The 20,848-nt window shown below is 36.9% G+C and overlaps 1 protein-coding gene across 1 annotated transcript in view; it reads left to right on the top strand.

Annotated features, from left to right (window-relative positions):
- LOC113503945 (F-actin-monooxygenase Mical) overlaps positions 1 to 9,686 on the top strand; it is a 101,283-nt gene extending 91,597 nt beyond the window's left edge. The window contains exons 22-27 of the mRNA XM_026886090.1: positions 1 to 2,023; positions 3,260 to 3,289; positions 6,112 to 6,235; positions 7,030 to 7,209; positions 8,307 to 8,391; positions 9,321 to 9,686. Of these exons, the coding sequence (XP_026741891.1) occupies positions 1 to 2,023; positions 3,260 to 3,289; positions 6,112 to 6,235; positions 7,030 to 7,209; positions 8,307 to 8,391; positions 9,321 to 9,354 (2,476 nt within the window). The 3' untranslated portion in view covers positions 9,355 to 9,686. The remainder of the gene's footprint in view (positions 2,024 to 3,259; positions 3,290 to 6,111; positions 6,236 to 7,029; positions 7,210 to 8,306; positions 8,392 to 9,320) is intronic.
- The last annotated feature ends 11,162 nt before the right edge of the window (positions 9,687 to 20,848 follow it).

Genomic DNA, 20,848 nt, shown 5'->3' on the forward strand with positions numbered 1-20,848 from the left:
CCCGCCCGCCATCCTGGTGACGGAGGCCACGCCCCCGCGCCCCGCCCCGCGCCCCGCCGACTACCCCCTCAGCAGGACGCGCTCCGCCGGCGGACTCGCCACCAAGCGCGCGCTAGAACTCAAGCGACGATACCTGCTCGGCGAGCCCTCCCCTCCCGCAGTCAGGAAGTCAGACTCCACCTCCCAGATAGATACCAAATTCGAAGCCTTCAGATCCAGCATCACAGAGTTCCAGAAGATGTTGCATCCCGCGCCTGCTCAACACACACAAAAGCCCGTCGTTACCTTCCAGTTGTCCACCGACGACAAAGCTAAACCAATGCCGGATATCATCAAGAATCTAGTCGGCGATGCGCCCGTAGACCTACTCACTAAAGTCGACTCGCCTCTCATTAAAGAATGGAAGGCGGAGTCCTCGAAAGACGAGAAAGATCCGGACTTGGATTCGGATTCGTTATCCGAAGACGATTCTTCGAACACCGAGACCGCTCCCAACCAGTCTGTACCGAGAGTGGAGGTCCACGACGAGGGGGGAGAGTTGATCCAACTGGACAGCTTAATGTTGATCACTAGTACCGAGGACGAGAAGGCGTCGGGCACGGCCACGGTGACCGGTACCACGATACTGGCCGCGGCCGAGTCCGAGTCGTCGGAGTCGTGTCGCGACGCCACTACTCTGGCGCTCACCGAGACCGAGCTCTCGGACTGGGCGGCCGAGAGCGCCGTCTTAGACGACTGCGGCTTCGACGACAAGGAAGAACGGAAGAGGAACAAGAACCCTCGGACATTGAGCGGTCCCAAACTAGTTCACGACGCCAAGAATATAGCAGCTGTCGCGTCGCACGTCTGCGGCCGAACCAGCCCGAGCGAGACTGTCGTGTACTCCAACGCGCTCGAACACTTCGAGTTCGCCGACGAGGGCGACCAGGACCCCTCCCTCGAGACCCCCGCCACGCCCAAGAACGAGGGCTACATGGAACTGGTGGACAACGACTACGACACCTACTCCCCCGGCAACGACCGGTCCATGAACTTCATCGAACGAAGCTTCTCAGAAACAGTGTTCAAACCAGTCAGCCAGGAAAATAGCTACAGACAAAACTTGTGCTCCATAGACTTAGATCAAATCGAAGATATAGACGCCGACACCGAACCACTAGAAACGAAGTCGCCGATCCTCTTAAAGTCAGTAGAAAACGAAATCAGCGATAAATCGACGAGCGATAGTTTACACAAAACAGACAGCGTTCAGAGAACAGACAGCATGTTTAAGACGGAGAGTATATTCAAAAGCGAGACCTCGCCTATAGAGGAGACACGCGAACCTCAAATAGAAAATGTTGTAGAAAATAAAATAGAAAACTTGAGTTTATCGGAGTTGTCTCCGCCTTTAGAGGACAAAGTGGTCGAAGCGGGGAATTCCGAGATCTCTCCGCCGTTAGTACCTGAGACGCCGAACGTGAAGTACTCGATGGCGATATCGTTCACGTCGCCGTGTACCATCCGGCTGTACTCGCCGGCCATCTGCCGCTCCGCCAGCGAGACCTTCAACAGATCTACCTCACGCAGTACGGACTCGCCGACGCGAAGCTTCGAGCTCTCGGCGTCCATTAACCTGAGTTCGGGCTCGCTGTCGCCCGTCAGCCCCGTACCGGCTCGCGACACCACAGACAAGGTGCAGGAGATCAAACGCGAGCGCGAAGAGCAGACCGAGGTTGTAAGGAGATTGGTTTTGGAACGCTTGGGCAGCGGCCCCAAAGCTGGGCGCAAGTCGGTTAAGAGGTCGCGAGCGTCGCCCGCCGCCGTCCCGCCCCCGGTGCCCCCGCCCCCCTCACTGCCTGCCCCGCCCCCTACGCTTCCGGCCCCACCCCCGCCGCCCCCGCCCCGCCCCGCACCGCCCCTCATGCCGCTTACAGTCACGCCCTCGTTCTCAGACCCAGAGCTTGCCCGCGAGAGGCGAAGCAAGAGCATCATGAAAAGCATTTCTAATTATCTAAACCGGCGGCTGGGACCCCGACACAAGGTAGGCACACCCTTATATACTTCACTTAACAATTAACATTTAATTTTGATGGAAATGTTAGTCTAGTACCACAGTCTCGGCCACTATTGAGATATATCGTCGTCTTTCATATCATCAGATCACTTTCATTCCAATCCAATACATGAGAATGTCCAATGCAATTTGACAAGCATTTTAGACGAAACATGATAATATACAAGCACACACATGTTACAGTCGAAAGCGCAGTAACTTCAAAACGACGCAAAATTTTATTTTCCCACGTTTTTATACACTCACTTTTCTTGTTTGTTTGTCGTTCCGGTTGGATTTTTGCAACTCAATTTGGAGAAATTCCTTATAAGCTAGCAGGCTGAAATTTTCAGGGTTTCAAACCCAATGGCAATGCATATAACCGATTTTTATAAAATTTTAATGGAGTGAACATTTAAAAACGTGGGGTTTTCGATTTTTTTAATCTATTAATGATCAAATACTATAATTTGAGAAGATACGATTGTTATTGCGCCTTAGAACTAACATTAACATCTCGATCCCATCCAATCTTAACACTGATCGTGTGAATATTGTAAAAATAAAGTAGTCAGGTATAGGAGGGGTTGGTCGTAACAACTGTAGCGGTGTCCACGATTTGCCGATTAAAACGAGACACGGAATAAGGACATAACATAATTATTGGGCACTGTGTTTTTAATGTGTGCAGGTTGTAGTTTTAGCCTTACTAATGTATAATGCTGTTTTGAATATGAAATCTTGGGTAATGGGTTAATAATATTTGGAATTAAACAGACCTGGAGGTCAGATAGGCAGTCGCTCCTTGTATAACACTGGTACTTAGCTGAATCCGTTTAGACTGGAAGCCGACACCAACATAGTTGGGAAAAGGCTAGGCCGATGATGATGATGACCTGCCGTAGTTTAAATTGTAACAAAAATCTGACTCCTTTCAGTCGTAATAACATTTAACTTCATTAGAAACCACTTACCAATGGACTGACGACGGAATATTTGGTTATCGGATTGAAAAAAAAAACACTTGACTTGTGTTGCCGCGATCAATTTGACTACGGCAATCAAAAATCAAACTCGATAATTTTCTTCCACAGCAAAGTACGTTACATAAAGAAAATAAGGCTAAATCTACGAAATCCTCACAATTATAATAATTATTATTAATAATACCGAAGTATTGTGTAGAGGGACACCAGATTAGACTAACACCAGTTGAATTTTCAGTCGCATTCGGATCCGGATCTTCAGTGGCACGTAAGCAAATACCGTACAGTGTCGTGAGTCGCATGCCGTGTCCGTGTCATGTGCAAGCGCCCTTATTTGGCGTTGGATCACACTGTAAATATCCGCATGGGGTGTGTGTGTGTAGGGTACTCTATAGTTATAGTTACGAAAGCTCTCCTTCTGCTTCTGTTCGGGGATTTTTCCTAGATTGTTCTATTATTTCGGTTGATGTTTTTATTTAGACAGATATTTTTGCTGGGATATCTGAGATAATACATCGGTTTGTACAGTTTTTTTTTTATGATTTTGGCATCTAGAGATTTAAATTAATTTAAAGCTAATACCAAAGAATATCTCTATTCTCCCTTTTTAAAGGTTAAAAAATGTTTTTTTTTAGTCTAAAACTCAGGTTTAGAAATAAAACGTGGTCAAAAATCAATATTGAACTGATTTATTAACTGAAAAGATTGATAAATCAAATATATCTGAAGTAAATCGGTGCTTAAATAAAGTTACACCGAGACTGTTTATGTTAGGCTGTATTAAAGTTGCCAAATCATTCAAAATATAGATAAAAATTATATTTACTTGTCTATATACTAAAGTAAAATAAATTTAAGAAGCTTATGTTTGTGACCAGATGTATTGTTTCATATCCCGATACCAAGTATCAAGAATATTTGTGTCTAAATAAAAACCTTGTCTTGGTAAACAATTCTTGATCCAACGTCAACAATTCTTTTTGCATCTGTCTGAACTATTGTACAGTTTGAATGTCTGGGCTTCGTCTTTCTCTAAGCTTGTGTTTCTGTAGTACAATTATACATTGATATAAAAAAATATTAATTTTTAATATTCAACATCATTCTAGGCCCCGATTCTGCTATTAACAATGGCCGATGAATCAATGACACTATTTATTATAAACATTTCTCTAACACGATTATTGAAAATTCAGTACGGGTCAGAACAGTCACGGTCAATACAATGAATTCGCAATTATTGTGTAGGCAAAATGCTTAAGAGAGGAATATTTGCAAATTTAATCCAATTGCATTCGTTCGTTTTTTTAACAGCAGAATCTTAGCCCTGTGATATAAATGCAGTTGATGAAACGTGACAGAAATTTACTACAGAATTGTATTTTCCATGACTGTAGTAATATCACTATATAAGATGATTTCCTTCAGTACTTAAAAGACAAGTATCAACGCCATTTGAATCCCTCAAACATCATCTCTTTTGTAATATGACTTTGAAATATCCCTTCAAAAATATTGAGTGATTTGTTTAACGTTAGGTCTACTACAAGTTTTCACTTAAGGGCTATAGTGTTGCTTGCAACAACCAATAGACCTGTATATACGAATTCAGTTGAGCTTAACAACCGAAATTGAATATTTTTGGATGATAATGAATATATTTTTGATCAAACTTTCTTTATTGTGTCCTAGCTTTTCGCCCGCGGCTTCGACCGCGTCGAGGTCGGTTATATCGCGTTTCCAAGAGAATTCTTCAAACGTCCGTGATAAAATCTATCCTATGTTCTTTCTCAAGGTCAACTCTATGTCTGTACCAAATTTCATTAAAACAGACAGACAGACAGAGTTACTTTCGCATTTATAATATTAGTAGGGATTATGGAGTCATCTTACTTCAAATTGTTTTGACAAGCTAGATGTATAATTGTACTACAGAAGGTCTCTGTGATAAACGTTTCAAAGCGGTGTCTTGTTGTATATATATGAATGTATGTGCATGTATACGTATGCTATGTGACTATACATATTGTATGACTTATGCTTGTTATTAAAAGTTCATGAAGATGACTTTGAAAATATTTGGGATTTTCTTAACAAATCTTTGTATTTAAATATATGGAAATAAATGAATAAATAAATAAATAAATGCGGACAACATCACATACATTGTTCTGAACCCAAAGTAAGTTGCTGAAGCACTTGTGTTATGGAATTCAGATACAACGAAGGTACCACAAACACCCAGACCCGAGACAATGTAGAAATGTGAATTTTTACATTGACCCGACCGGGGATCGAACCCGGGACCTCAGAGCTAGCGACACCTTGAAACCGGTGCGTACGCCACTCGACCACGGAGGTCGTCCCAGGAAATCATTATGAGAACAGTCTTTTTTGTATGTTTAAGAAACAGTTTCGTACAAAATTACTTACTTATTTTACCCGATTTATCACAGCAAAAGTAAAGGTTATGTATTTGATCTATATTAAATTTTGTGCCCAAATAATTGATAGTTACAAGCAAAAGTCATTTTATATAAACTTGTCAAGCTAGTGAACCAACAGCTGGTGTGGATGGCTATGTAAATACATAATATATAAATACATCTAATAATGTATTTGTATATATAATATACAAATACATCATATCTATAATTATTTTTTTAAAAGTAATCATGCGATTTTCAACTTTAATGCCTATAGTTAAGGTTAATTATTAGTTTTTTTCCTATGAATAAGGTCCGTTGCAAAGATATTTCAAACAAACAATTATATTTGACCATTTTCACATCAAGACACGCATTAAATAGATTATACAAAAAAGCACTTTATTGTGCAGTTCTTTCAATTCAAATTGCAATACCACAAAGTCTTGAAAATCTCAATTCAAATATACCTACATAATCATATAGTATACTTACTATCGACTCTACAGGCATTTGTTTCTACGTCGTTCGTGTATTGAAACACAAAATAATTTTGCTCTCAATATATTCATGACAAGTCTAGAACATTCCACACTTAATTGTATATAATTCGGGTTTCATACTTACCGAAGCATGACTTTGACATATAGCCTCGGTCCTTCAGGAACCGCAGTCGCTGTCGGGGCCCCACAAGTCGACGGGGGCCCTGCAGGAGGCGCCCCCCGTGCCCCCGCCCCCGGCTAGCTACTGTCCCCCCGTCGAACATCGGTCTACGCATCGAATACCAGGTATTTAACAAAAACTGGATTTTTCTATTGTATATGTCGTATTATTGAATCATTTTCGCCTAAAGCTAACTTTAGTGAATGTTTTTGCATTAAATCTTTACCTTTCTGATGAAGACGGGTAAATTGTAACGCTGTTTTTTCACGCCCATTCAATAACGGTTTCATTTGATATTTGCTAATGCCTCATAGCATTAATGATGTCTAATTCAGCGCTATTTGTGACTACTTGATCAATCAGATATGGCGGCATGGTTTTGTATGTAACATTTAAGACATGCAACATAAACACATAATAAATTAATAATCTTTATTTTTTTTTGAGATTATCTTTCATCACATTATTGACTTGATCATTTATTAATTTAATCAATAGGGATGATGACTTGAAAAAAGTAAAATCAATATAATATTTAGTGTTTGTGCGTATGCTAGTCATCTCCCGTGGTATGTGAGCGGTGAGAGAGGGGAGGGGGTTGACAAGACACGTGTGACGTCATATATTGTCTTTTGTCTCTTTCCTTCCCCTGCCGCGCATATAAGGTATATACCTCAAGAGGAGGTGTCGTCAGATGTCATTAATTTTTTATTGCTTGGGAGTGATAGCTCCTGACTTATCTATTTGTTGAAAAGCGACGCCGACGTCACGAATAAAATCCAAACATTTTACTTTGAACCTTTTATGTTATTACACAGTATTCGGACATTGATCTCATTGACAGTCATCATCTCTATAAAGTAACTCGGTGTCTAACATATCCACTCGTCACGTAACAACATGCCCACACTAATACTAGCGGCGGGGCTGAGCTCGGGCAGTGCGGCCGACGTGGACGAGCGAGACGCCATGCAGCTGTGGTTCGAGGCGCGCTGGGCGAGGCTGGTTGCCCAGCGTCGGGCGCGGGAGGAACACCGCGACGAGCCCACCGCCCGCCGCCTCGCGAGGCTCGAGCGACGCCTCACACGGCCTCTGTCTGGTAAAATGAGCTGGTAGTTTATGCGGCATGCGATAGATGGCGCTGGGTTCGATTTAATAGTTCGTCGTTCAATGAGTTGCTAAGTGTGAGCAAGAGAGAAGAGAAGCTTGTCTGCAAGTAGGATATATCAACACATCAATCGACACTCTACCTGACTTAGAAGTTAGTTGTAATTCCAGACAATTTTAAAATTCGTGTGGAGTGTATAATATAATATAGTATTATATGTAGTTCGTTACTATAACACCCCTCACATGAAATATATTTCTGCTTTTAGAAATTAAGTTATTTTTGTGATAATTCATTTTTTTAAATCAAATGTATTTTCTCTCTACTGAGAAATATTGTAAACCTTCCAGTCTAAAGTCCGATTTTTAATTTGAGGCAGTAAAATGACATTTCCAGTGTGGCAGGTTTTTAATTCCAAATAAATAGTAATGTGTTAGAATCGACTTATTACAATAAAAAGTTAGTCGAGCTTACATTTTTTTATTCAGATATCAAATTAGCTCTGTATAAAAAAAAATATTTACGACAGTTAATCAAAAGACATGCACGGTGACTGTTTTAAAAAAAAAAAATTAATGAAAAAAAAAAAAAATTTAAAGCCAGATGCGGTGCTGGTATAAGATGAAGCACCTTACCATGCAAGAAAAGTCGAGCGCATCCAACTCCAAACTGGATGAATTCTGACACTATGCAGTGGTTGGATGAAAAACAAATTTAATATCAACTTACAATTATAAAAGCTCAATTAATAGAAATAGTAAATTTTTGATACATAATAAAATAAAGCATGACTAAATGTCGTCGTCGTAGTAAGATTTCCAAACATCACTGTTGTAGCGGGTCACCCTTTTTTTGTATAAATGACGGTTGCAATTGTCATTTTACTGCCTCGAATTAAAAATCGGACTATAGTTGTATTTTATAAAGTAGACTCAACCTAGTTGCTATAGTTACTGTGACATAGAACCTGATATTAACGTTTATTTTAGACTATCGTGTATATTTTCACAAGCCACTGTCCTATAAAACCCATTCGCTTTGTCTGTCCATATACAATCAATTGTAAAGAGTTTTAATAACTGTTTCAGCTGAACAGCAGGCGGCGACGGTAGCAGAACTAGTGCAAGTGTCCGCGCAGAGGGACGCGCACCAAGCTCTGATGGCAGCTGATAGGTGAGTACCACTTGAAAATTGTACCGATTAAACAAAATGATATAATACTAGCGACCCTGCCCCCGGCTTCGCACGGATGGACATTTATTTTTTAAGGTTATTTACCGGGATAAAATATAGCCTATACGGATTCGGAAGAATCCCTCTTAGTAATGGCAAAATAAATTTTGAAATCGGTACTGTATGTTTTTGGGCCTATTCAATACAAACATACAAAGGTTTCCTCTTTATAATATTAGTATAGATATTGAGATTTGACTCCTTTGTAACTTGAACGATTTGAGATGTAGATATTTTGCATCATGGAGGTTTCGAAATTTGTGTCATATGAGATTTGAACTTTTTGCTGCCATATGTTATTTTACATTTTCTGTTTTATGAGATTGTGAGCAGCTCTTGGCTAGGTTATAAATACACCAGTTCATTGATCACAGGTAAAGCTACGCTTGACCCCGTCGGTCCACAGATTCGTGACCATCTTTTTCATTACCATTTAGAGGAACCTCTGTGTTTCGGAAGGCACGTTAAATTGTGGGTCTCGGCTGTTATTCCTACATCGTTGGCCGTCGTTACAGGTAGTCAGAAGCCTGAAAGTCTGACAATCAGTCTAAGTCCAGTCCTAAGACCAGTCGCTCCTTGTGGAACACTGAAACTTAGCTGAATCCGGTTAGATTGGAAGCCGATGATAAACATTATGAGACTGAACTATTTTCTTTGGCTTGTGCAATATCATTCAAGTCATTTTTGCATTTGGATCCCCTATTACACCTTGCCGTATACCTTGAACAACCAGAAAACCCTGTATACCGTTTCAGACAAATAAGTTTAACCTTTGAGTTAAAACTAATTTAGTAAATCCTCTTTTTTTCACTCCTATTTAACATAATCATTTGTTTTGTTTTAACATGTTTTAAACTATCATTTTTCAGGAGGCGAAGCGCCGGCGGCGGCGTCTGCGACTAGCTCACTCGGCGTCGGTCCCGGGTTCAATCCGCGCGCACTCGCTATTACATAACGCTGAAACACTAAGTTACCTCATTTTGTGCGGCATTGGTATATAAACACTAGAGACACAGTCCCGAATAAGATCAACCGTTACACTAATTTCAATCTTAGGTACGTGTTTTAAAGTTGATTTTACGTCGTCGATCAATTTGTGTATACTTTAAATTACTCATCCAAGAACGACGCACAGCAAAATGTTAAGGCAATTAAAAAGATCACTTACCTAAGTATATTATTAAATGATGTAACGGTTTACTCACGCGTATTTATCGGGGTAGTTCGACTCGCGATCCCGCCGCGTCTGCTCATGATCAAGGACTCCGGTTGGGTCCGAAACTAGTCGGGCTACCTCGATAAATACGCGTGAGTAAACCGTTACATCATTTAATAATGAATCATTCTCACGACAGTTACTACCTAAGTGTAGTTGTTACGAGCGGCTGTGAGCGAAAAGTATTTATATGTCAATGTCTTTTTTTACATTTGTAAACTTTTTACTTTCGATTAAAATTTTGTAACTTAGTATTTTACGTGTTAACCTGTTACGTACATTTGTGGGGGGTACCATAAGTATATATTATATTCTAAAAAATTATATTTAAGATTTTCAAAAGAACATTGAAGTATATGATTGTATAAATTGACGGGAGTTTACCTTATCACAAATGACTTAACATAGTTGAAACATAGTTGATTTATTATTTAGAGCAAATTTGTTATACATATACACGGTGTCCCAAAACTCAACGATAATCTGAGACCGGATGAAAGGCCAAGTGATAACAGATCAGGGAAAAAAAATCTGTTTCTATTTTTAGAAAAAAAAAAAATTTTTTTTCATTGCATTAATTTATAGTTTCGAATAATAGAATCGTTAATGAAGATCCCGGAATTAAAATACTCACAGCGAAATTGTCACATTGGTGATCACAGGACTTAAAAATGCGACGATTTTTCCCTGATCGGTTATCACTTGGCCTTTCATCCGGTCTCAGATTATCGTTGAGTTTTAGGACAGCCTGTATATGTATGTAAGGCATCACAACTAAATTTAGTATCCAAAATTTTAGCTTAAGTTTATTTTTGTACCGCCAATAATCGTCGCGGTTGTTTTGCTATATCTATTATTCGTTTACCTAGCCTAAATAATTATGAGACAAAGAATCAGAGGTATAAGTGAGCAAAATCGGAATTGGTATTATATATTTTGAAAAAAGTTTTTTTTTTTCATTGATATTTGATAGTTTTTCATGATCCGACTTACTTTGAGCAGATTAGACACATGTATTCAGAGCTTTATTTTTTAAATGTTAGTTTTATTATCATAGGTCTGGTACCTTGCTAGGGGTCCGTGACGCGCATGGTCACAAAATACTTTTTACATTCGATTCTCTTTCACTCAAGATATTGGCAGAAACAACTCGAGAAGGAATCTCGTTATTTTTTTTACTATGTTTTCTTGAGTGATGGGTTTTCGTGTATTAGACCCAGACAATTGGGTGCAAACAGTGTGCTAGATTTGCCAAATGTGTTAGGTACATGAAGATATTTTTTTATTGTATAGTTAGGGACTAAGTAGTTATTAGTTTTATGCATTTATAAATGCTGTTTAATCAATCGTCGATCGGATCACGCCGCGTACGTTTGTTACGTCACTGGTCGCTAGTTGAAACTAGTTTAATTGAGGTTCGCTTGGACGGTTCTTGCTGGTATCGCGTCTAAAAGAAATAAACATTAGTACAATAAATACAGCTAAGTATTCAAGAAAAACACGGTTAAACAGGCCTTTATAAGTGTACTTTCCGGCTTGTCAAGCTTGCTCGCTTGCTGTCATATTGACGCGCTCTGTCAAACTAGACACCTGACGTCTGCTGTCACCGAGCTGTCAAAGCAATCAGCTGATTCGCTCGATACCATTTGTAAGCTCATTGTTGTTAACGTATATAAGGATAGATGTGTACCTGTTTCTCATTCTACATGTCTAACTGTATGTTAGATATTCAAATCGATTTTTGTTTCATCTAAATCGATTAATTAATCGATATGTTTAGGACGCGAGATTTGATTTTTTGTTTTCTATCACATTTACTATTACATTGGCAGCTTTTAGACATGAAAGTCTCGTATTGATCAAACTACATATTCTATGCTGCGTTTATACGGTTTTCAAGTTGTCGGTCGAGTCAAGTAATGGTCGAGTATAGTCAAGAGTATAAGTACTAAGGGTCTAACACCTGTTAATGTAATATTAGAAGGATTGTGGAAGCGAGACAACGGCGTGTGCCATCTCTTTCCTACAACAACAATTATATTTCTTAAAGGTTAAACCCTCTAAAATTGAGAATGAAACTTTGTATTATTGAACTTATCTTTCAATAAATAAAAAAAAAATACAAAAATATGTTGGTTTTTGTAAATTAAAATCATGAGAGACAAAACGGTTATTCAATTTTATATCACTTTTAAATATACATGTGTCGTTTGATCAATATGCTTTTCATCTTAATAAGACGTTATGTTTGGATCGTGTTCGCAATCCTGTCCATAGAAAGTCCATAGACTAGAACGAATATTGTTGCAAAGGTTTTGAATATATAAATTGTGATGTATTACTGAAAGAAATATCGAAGATTTTTATAGAAAAAAAAATTGTCCGTGATTGCTTAGAAGAGAAAAAGAGATAGAGCTATCTCTTGTATCCCTCGTCTCTTTTACAATAATAGTTTCGTTTTATCAATACGACTCATTGACACTTAACAAAAAGTTCCAGAATTCGTATCCGAACCCGAACGCGGAAAAGAGATAACGCAATAATAATATGACTTTAAACGTAGCAGAAATCATCACAATTTATATAAATCTTTGACAAAATTACTATAAAAAAATTAAAATTAATGGATTTCAAAAATCTAAAGACCCACGTTTTTAAATGTCACTCCATTCAAATTTTATCAATATCAGTCCAGCCGTTTTTATACTCGTAAATTTCATTGTCGTCGGGTTTGAAGCTACCCTGAAAATTTCAGCCTGCTAGCTTATCGGGAAACCTCAAAATTGAGTTGCAAAAATCCAACCGGAACGACAAACAAACAAGAAAAGTGAGTGTATAAAAACGTGGGACAAACAGCACATAGCCTGTTATATTAAGAGTATATTTCTATAGACATTATATTTTTATATTTATTAGGAAGGGTATATACAAAATATTGTTATGTTATAAGCATAATGTTGGCGTCGACTTGGCTTCGTTAGAAATTTGCAAATAACTCTTTTAACCTTTAATATTTTTTTTTGTATTCTCATACACTTGTTTGCTTTTCCTTATCAAGGTATTTTAATTGAAAATATTTCTAATGTTTTTATCTTTATTTCAGACTAAAAGATTTGTCTTGTTATTCAATGCCCGATACTGGATATTTTCGTTTCACAATCAGATGACCTAAAATTTTAAAATATGAAAGTTTTTTTATCAGACGCTAAATCGTAACAATAATATCAAAGAATTATCATAGGATTTGACAAAAGCGAAATCAAATATCACTTAGTTTTAAAAAATATATATTAGATATTTATTTATTCACGAAATCATTAAAAAACAAGGATAAAACCTCGTCATTTGGCAATAAATAAAGTTTACTGACAAATGACGTCACAAGATATTTCAATTACCGTATCACAAACAATTGTTTACGCGATAAAAGAAAAACTACTCATCCCGATATATTTTTAAAAGTATAATAATATGTTGTAGTAATATATTTTTTTTGTAATTAAATACTCAATTAACACAAGTTAATATTGCAAAATAGTCGTCCTTATAATTAGAAGCCAAGTCGACATAGGTATGGCCTCGGTTTAAACGAACAGACAGGCGGTTTGGAAAGGTGGTATATAAGTATAATATATCATTAAAATCGTTTCGTTACGACATTTATACCGATTAATGCGTTTTGTCGCGCGATTAAACGCAACGAGTAAACTCTGTCGAGGATAATTCAATTGGAATGGACACGTGACAAGTATAATACTTGATTCGAAAACAATTTTATCGAGAAATAATTTTCTGCCGTCCTTTTTTCTCGTTTTAAAAGACAAAGACAGATATATTTAACTCACGACACATAAGCTTTTCGAAAATTAATTTATTGGATAAATCATGTATTATACAAAAGTTGTGACGCAGTTGATATATATTTTTGTACACGACAAAGCAATAATTTTGATAAATTTACTCAAAACTTGGAAGAAATATAGTTAAATCAGAGATTTATATATAAAAACCGTTAATACACAGTCCCAAAAGTGTGTCACCATCGGTGGTAAAGTAAATTCAACCTTACGTTGCAAGACTTAAAGTTGTTTTTACAAAAAGTCACACGGCTTGCATGTATGGACGATATTGTTAAACCTTTTTGGTACATCGAGACTGAATTAGGGTTTTTATGAATAATTAAATTGATTTTCTATATTTTTTTCTGGTTTAACCCAAATAAGACACAATAAAAGCACTTTTTAATTAGTAATAATAGAAAGCAAAACAATAAGATAGTCAATTAAATATATTTAATCATGTAATGCAACACAATGACACCATATAGATATACATTGTTATATATCCTATATATAAGTATATACACGATGGTACTGAGCAGAGATGTCGAACAAAATTGGTCATTTTTCAATACGTTGCACTTTATAGCAAACAATTTCAAGATGGAGTAGTTTAGATCAGTCCATTTGCCTAGGTTTTAGCCTGGTTGAAATGTATTTTAAACTTACTGTCCTGAAAGTATGTAAATATACCTTGTTTCTTATCATTGTCATCCTAGCCTTTTCCCAACTGTGTTGGGGTCGGCTACCAGTCTAATAGGTACCAGTGTTTTACAAGGAGCGACTGCCTATCTGACCTCCTCAACCCAGTTACATGGGCAACACGATACCCCTTTGCACTATACAAACATACAGAATCACTATACAGTATGTATCAAAAAACCTGTCCGATGAAGTAACATAAAATTATTAACTACATACTTATGATTATTTCATGAAAAAAAACTTAATTTTAATTGATATTTTTTTTCTTTATCTTTAACGACCCCCGCTCTAAGGAATTTTATCCTTGTGTCGCGGGGGTTTTCACAAACATACAATTCACTAACACACACCCAGGCACAGAACAAGCATTCGTGGATCACACAAATGCTTGTCGTACGCGGGGATCGAACACGCGACACGTGGCGCAACGTGGGTTTGGCGTGATGACCTCAACCACTCGTCTTGCAAGTCACTTATATGTCCTTCAAGGATTGGATAGAGATTTCTTAATACACACTACACACCAGTCTAAATAGATCTTCGTATGAGCAACGAAAGTCAAATTGTCTCCTATAAGTCACCTCTGCTCAGTACATCAATACAGTACCGAACTAATTATGTAGTTGGCCGTTTTTCTCGACAAAAGCTCGCCGAACCACGATTAATTGTCACGGTATTAAAAAAGAGACAGCTATATACAGTTCTAATATGTAAGAAGGAAATAGAGCTACTATAAAAGCAGAATTCAGCTCGAAATTTCTCGTCAAAGTATATTCTTGTCCTTTTTCCAAGTGTGCGAAAGAGATGGTGCTATGTGCATGTATAGCTCCATCATTCTCTGTTAGAGCGACAGTTATAGCATTATCTTCGAGGTCATTTTAAGAAGCTTAGCTAAGACATTATTATGTTTATATGCGACAAAACAATATTGTCATGTTTTCTCATCAGATCTATCTTTAGTTGACTTACCAATTAATCACAGCACTCTACAGAGGATGCTAATTTCTTTTTTATTTTGACCACCTTTTAAGGTCTACAAAACGGGGTGAATAAAGAGAAAAAAAATATATTTATAATATCCATAAACCCAAGTTTTTAAATGTCCATTAAAATTTTATCAAAATCGATCCAGCCGTTTTTATAGTTGTAAATTTCATTGTCAGGGGGGGTTGTATGCATTGGTTTTCGAAAAAATGCTTAAACACAATTATTTTGTTAAACACTTGAAAAATCTTCATAGAATCATGTAATTTTGTCTCGGAAAGCGTCTAAATCTTTATAGCGACTGTGTTTCTATCTCTATTCACCCCGTTTAACCGGTAACCGGTAAATAAAAGTCGTGATTTCAATAATAATACTTAACAAATCCGCATTCCGAATGCGGTATACTAATATTCAAAATGCGTTCCGTAAATACAGAAAGTAATCGCGCGACCCAATCGTTTACACTTTATACTGTGAATTAATATCATATATTTGTATACGTTGGTGCATCTTTATTATTTTGTATATTATATATTTGTATATACATACAAAACCATCTTTATGGCAGTCTTAATATGCTATGGTTACGGTCAAAAACACAATTTGATTTTCAAAAGAACTATGTAAAATCTAAGTAGCACTTATGTGTGTGCTTATCCTGAGTCTAGGTGTCTTTGTGCATGTGACTTGAATGATTGTGAAACACTCCGTGACACTAATTAAATTCCTGAATGCAGATTTCGTTTATTATAAAATAAAACATAAACTAGATACCAATTTTGAAAGATTAAAAATATTTTGTTGATTCGATTGTGTTAATGTCATAAAAGCAAGTATTTGATATCCGAATATTATTAAATAATGTAACGGTTTAATCGGGTATTTATCGGGGTAGTTCGACTCGCGATCCCGCCGCGTCTGCTCATGATCGAGGACTCCGGTCGGGTCCGAAACTAGTCGGGCTACCTCGATAAATACGCGTGAGCAAACCGTTACATCATATAATAATGAATTATTCTCACGATAGTCAAAAAGTTACTGTCAAAGTATCCAAAGATCGTTGTCTCCAAAACTTGTTTTAGTTTTTGGCGGGAGTTGTTTTAAATCTATGGCCGTTGAGTATAAGATATTTGCTTTTAAAGTGGACTTAGACTTAAGTATATTAAGACAGAATCTTTTTTTTCTATTTTTCATTTTTCTTGTTTTGTTATTAATATTTTTTTTTTTATATAACAGTAAGCTTCGTTTTTTTATATATATTATGTATGTATTTGTATAATCAAACAATTCGAATTTGGTTATATTTCTTTATTGATAAAGCATCGTCGCTTAATATGCAGATAAATTATTTAAATTATGATTTTTATAAAATCACTTTTCTTTGATAATCTTTGCTTCCAAGCTGTTGTTTTTCCTTATATAGTTTTGTTTAGAAAATGTTTTTTTTTCTAAAGTCAACAGTGGCCTATCGAAGGAGCTTAATACAAAGCCTAATATTTTCTTACCTTTTATATATATATATATATATATATCTCTCACTTGAATTGTGAAAATCGTTAGATTATAATAATTTTCGTAATAAATTACTAACAAACTGCCCCCATAGTCTAAGTGTCTTGCTGTCTCTGACGCTGCGAAGTGGAAACTAGAGACAAATTGACACTTAAGAAGGTGACCTGTTTAAAGTATCGATTGTGAATATTGTCAATGACACTAGGTGTTTGGTTAACTTCGTGTTATTTTTCCCCGAGAGTTAATTATAAAGTAACGATTTTAACAATCACTCAATTATTTATATATTCTCACACTTTTGCTATCACGTATCACTGATCTTTTTACTGACAAAAAAAATCGATCTTGTGACAATTAACTCCTGTAATCTACAATTCATTTAAATTTAAGTATTTATTGGTATTGCATCAAAAACGGACTATCCGTTTAGGCGCTAACGACTCATAACTTTTAACAATGCACGTCGAGATTATTTCAATATTGTTTTATCAATTCAAGCCTTTTTGCGCGGTGCCATGTGTGGGTAAACCTTGTAAATATACATTGAGTTTGTGTGTGTATGTGTCACCGTCACAGAAATTAACAATCGCACTCACACATAGCAACCCCCGCGCACATATGAATTGAACTATCTCTAAGGAAAAATCGTGTGTTATTAAACTGTGGTACAAGACCAAGACATGGAACGTTCATGAAACTGTTATCATCACAATTATGAACTCTGTTCGCAATATGTTAAGCTTTAATTTTTATTGTACAATGGCTAATGCACCTGCTATGTTACCTACAGTATTCACAAACGTGACTATATAGCTTCCGACTTTAAGTGTCATCCTGTCTTTGTCACTTTAAAGTGGAATGTAGAGACAAGTAAAGTGACGTCTGTGAATACATGTTTTATTTATCATTTGGACTCGTTATCTAAGGAATTAATCAACTTTTTTCTATCTTATATTAGCCACTCACCTTTTGATACAAATATACAATAATGAAAGAAAAAAATAACAAAAAAAATACACACCACACATTGAATGGTTTGTTCTGAAATATAATGCTCAACGTGTTTTGATAAAAGGTCTGTCAAAAGTATGAAAAATAAATTAGATTTTTTTTTGTTTGAAATTTCTACAAATTTACAAGTGGTACCCTAAGATTTTCTCAAGTTCAATTTTGAACAGTTAAACTTGAATATTCTTTGAGTTATCACGATTTAAATTAAATTCATCTTATTGACAGACGAAACAGTCGCTCCTCGCGTTCATATTTCAGAATAAGCAAAAACCAAACATTCGCAGAGGTTTATTCTGTAGATTGTTGATGTTACTAACTCAATAGCAATAGCCGATGCCTTAAAATAAATAGTAATAGAGACACCAATTAGATGATAATATGTAACATTGTTATTATAATTGACGTTGAGATTATATCCAATGCAAGGAACACAAACTTGTAGTCGGTCGTATAAATATTTGTATTATCCAACTGTTTTTCAGAATCACCCTTCAATTTTGATGTTTTTATTCTGGATGGTTGCGAGGACAATAAATATTTATATTATCGACGAAACATCCTTTTGTATGCGTAGTTAATTTGACAAACTAATAAAAATATAATATATTATCCATACTTGTTTCATTTACACAAAGCCACTGCTGCCGAGCTGCTTGGAGTTGAACAATACATGTCATGATGTTTCTGTAGTTTTAATGTGTTACATTGCGACTGATATTAATGCTTGCGATAGCTAAATAAGGACTTATTTGCGACTGTTCAAGAGTATCGTATATTAGCTATTGCGTTTTCTGCGTCTCAGTTCAAAAGTCTTTATCACTAAACTAGCTGTTGCCCGCGACTTCGTCCCCGTGGGTAGAAGATATAAGTTATGATTTATACCTGCCCTGTTTTTTTTCACTTTTTCCATTGTATTTTCGCTCCTATTAGTCGCAGCGTGATGGTTTATAGCCTGAAGCCTTTCATGATGAATGGTCTATTCAAAACAACAATAATTTTTCAATTTGGGCCAGTAGTTCCTGAGATTAGCGCGTTCAAACAAAAAAACAAACTCTTCAGCTTTATAGATTAGTATAGAAGTATAGATTACATGCCCCACAAAATCGTTTAAACGGTTTGACTGTGGGAATTATTGAGAAGATACAAATTGGAGTTTTTAAAATTGGATTCATAGTTTCATTTTGCACGCATATTTCATAACTGCTCAGCTCTTATTAATCATAACGTGATACTCTATATTGTATAGCGTTCTTCAATGAATGGGATATCTAACACTGAATTTTGAACTTAGACCATGAGTTCCTAGAATTAGCACGGGCAAACAAACACGATGCGTGCAGCCGCAGATAGATCTCGATGGCGTGCAATTGGGGAGGTCTTCGTCAAGCGGTGTAAGAATATGGGCTGATAATAATGATGATGGTGATGAAACAAACACTTTAGCTTTATACTAGATTTTATTGTCCTGCCTGGCGAAGGAAGATATTTTCAAGTTCTGGAATATTAATGTATTGCCATGGGTAGGCCAATCTGTTATGCATCTTTCTTTTAGGTAAACAATAAATATCTACGCCCACCTTTCCCTGGGTCAAAAGCTGACTTCTGCCCACGTCGATGGCATGGCGTTGGGGATATGTTGGATTTCCACCGACTAATACACCCCTGGACCCTTTTACTAAAGTCTGAGTCACGAGATAGCTCACGCATGCTCCGCGCATGGGCGTAACCAGCCATGGGTTCAGAATGGGGCAGCAGTCAACCTATTCCTAATTCTTTTGTGTTCTGGCAGAACCTATGTATTTACCACTTCTGCTACAAAATTATTTTTTGGTTCGGCGTTCCTTGTTCTGTGCACACTCAGCATACACAGGCTGCTTACGCGATTTTTTCCTTTTTGGACCGTACATCGCTGGCAAGAGAAATAGCGAGCGCAGTTTTTAAGATGGGTTAAAATGTATTTCCGAAATGTTGATTATGATCCTCGGTAGTTATCTATACTAATATTATAAAGCTGAAGAGTTTGTTTGTGTTTTTGTTTGTTTTCGAGGAAGGTTTTAGGGTATATAACATTATGGTGCAACTAATAGGAGCGAAGATACAATGGAAAATGTGGCAAAAACTGGGGAAAATATTCATCTTCGAGGGTTTCCGTTCAAGAATTCCATACTTATATCTTCTAACCACGCGGACGAAGTCGCGGGCAACAGCTAGTAGGTCATACAGGTCAGATCCAGGGTGGGGCAAGCGCCCCAGCTTGCCCTAGTGGGGCTACGGACATGGCTCTGCGCGATCTTAGTATAATGATCAAACTCTTATCGAGTTTCCTACACTATTATTGATTGTTTAATGGTATACCAGAGGATCTGACTCCTCCGGCCTCCTTTTTACTATCTCTGATTAGTAAAGTGGGTTAAGAATCTCAGATAGGCAGTCGCTCCTTGTAAAACAATGGTACTTAGCTGAATCCGGTTCGACTGTAAACCGATCCCAATATAGTTGGGAAAAGGCTAGGATGATGAAGATGATTAGAAAACTGTTTCCTCTGAGACTGTGTACACCTTAATAACAGACCGGCTCTCTTCCCATGAAGTTATCTCGTGAATTCGGATGACGACAACTTTTAACAAAAAAAATTTGGTTGTTACGACAGAACTTCGGACTGGATTTACCGATTATGTTGATTTCTTTTTTTATTTAACGTAGAATAGCTGCCATTTTGTTCCATATTTCTCATCAGATTGGCTCTGTAGTTTTTGAAACTGAAAATTTGTGAAAATTGTTATTCTTATGCTTGTGTTGAGTTAACTTTATATTATTTTACCTAAAACTTTGACTGTATATTTCTATCCATGCACAGGATAATTTCTTGAGTAGAAACCCGGTCTTTCTTCAAAATCATACACGTTCACACAGGTAGAGTAAGCGTTGAGAGCTTTAATAATATTCTCTTCCTCTTCTTCTCTTTTTATATATTAAAATGGCCTGTTGTTCATTAATCCCGCTAAAACTCGAGAACGGCTGAACTGATTTGGCTTATTTTAGTCTTGAAATATTTTCGAAAGTCCAGGGAAGGTTTGAACGGTGATATAAAATTGAAAATTAGCAAAATAATTTGTCGTATTCAGCAACA

Source organism: Trichoplusia ni, chromosome 20 (genome assembly GCF_003590095.1).
Source record: "Trichoplusia ni isolate ovarian cell line Hi5 chromosome 20, tn1, whole genome shotgun sequence".
Lineage (NCBI taxonomy): Eukaryota > Metazoa > Arthropoda > Insecta > Lepidoptera > Noctuidae > Trichoplusia > Trichoplusia ni.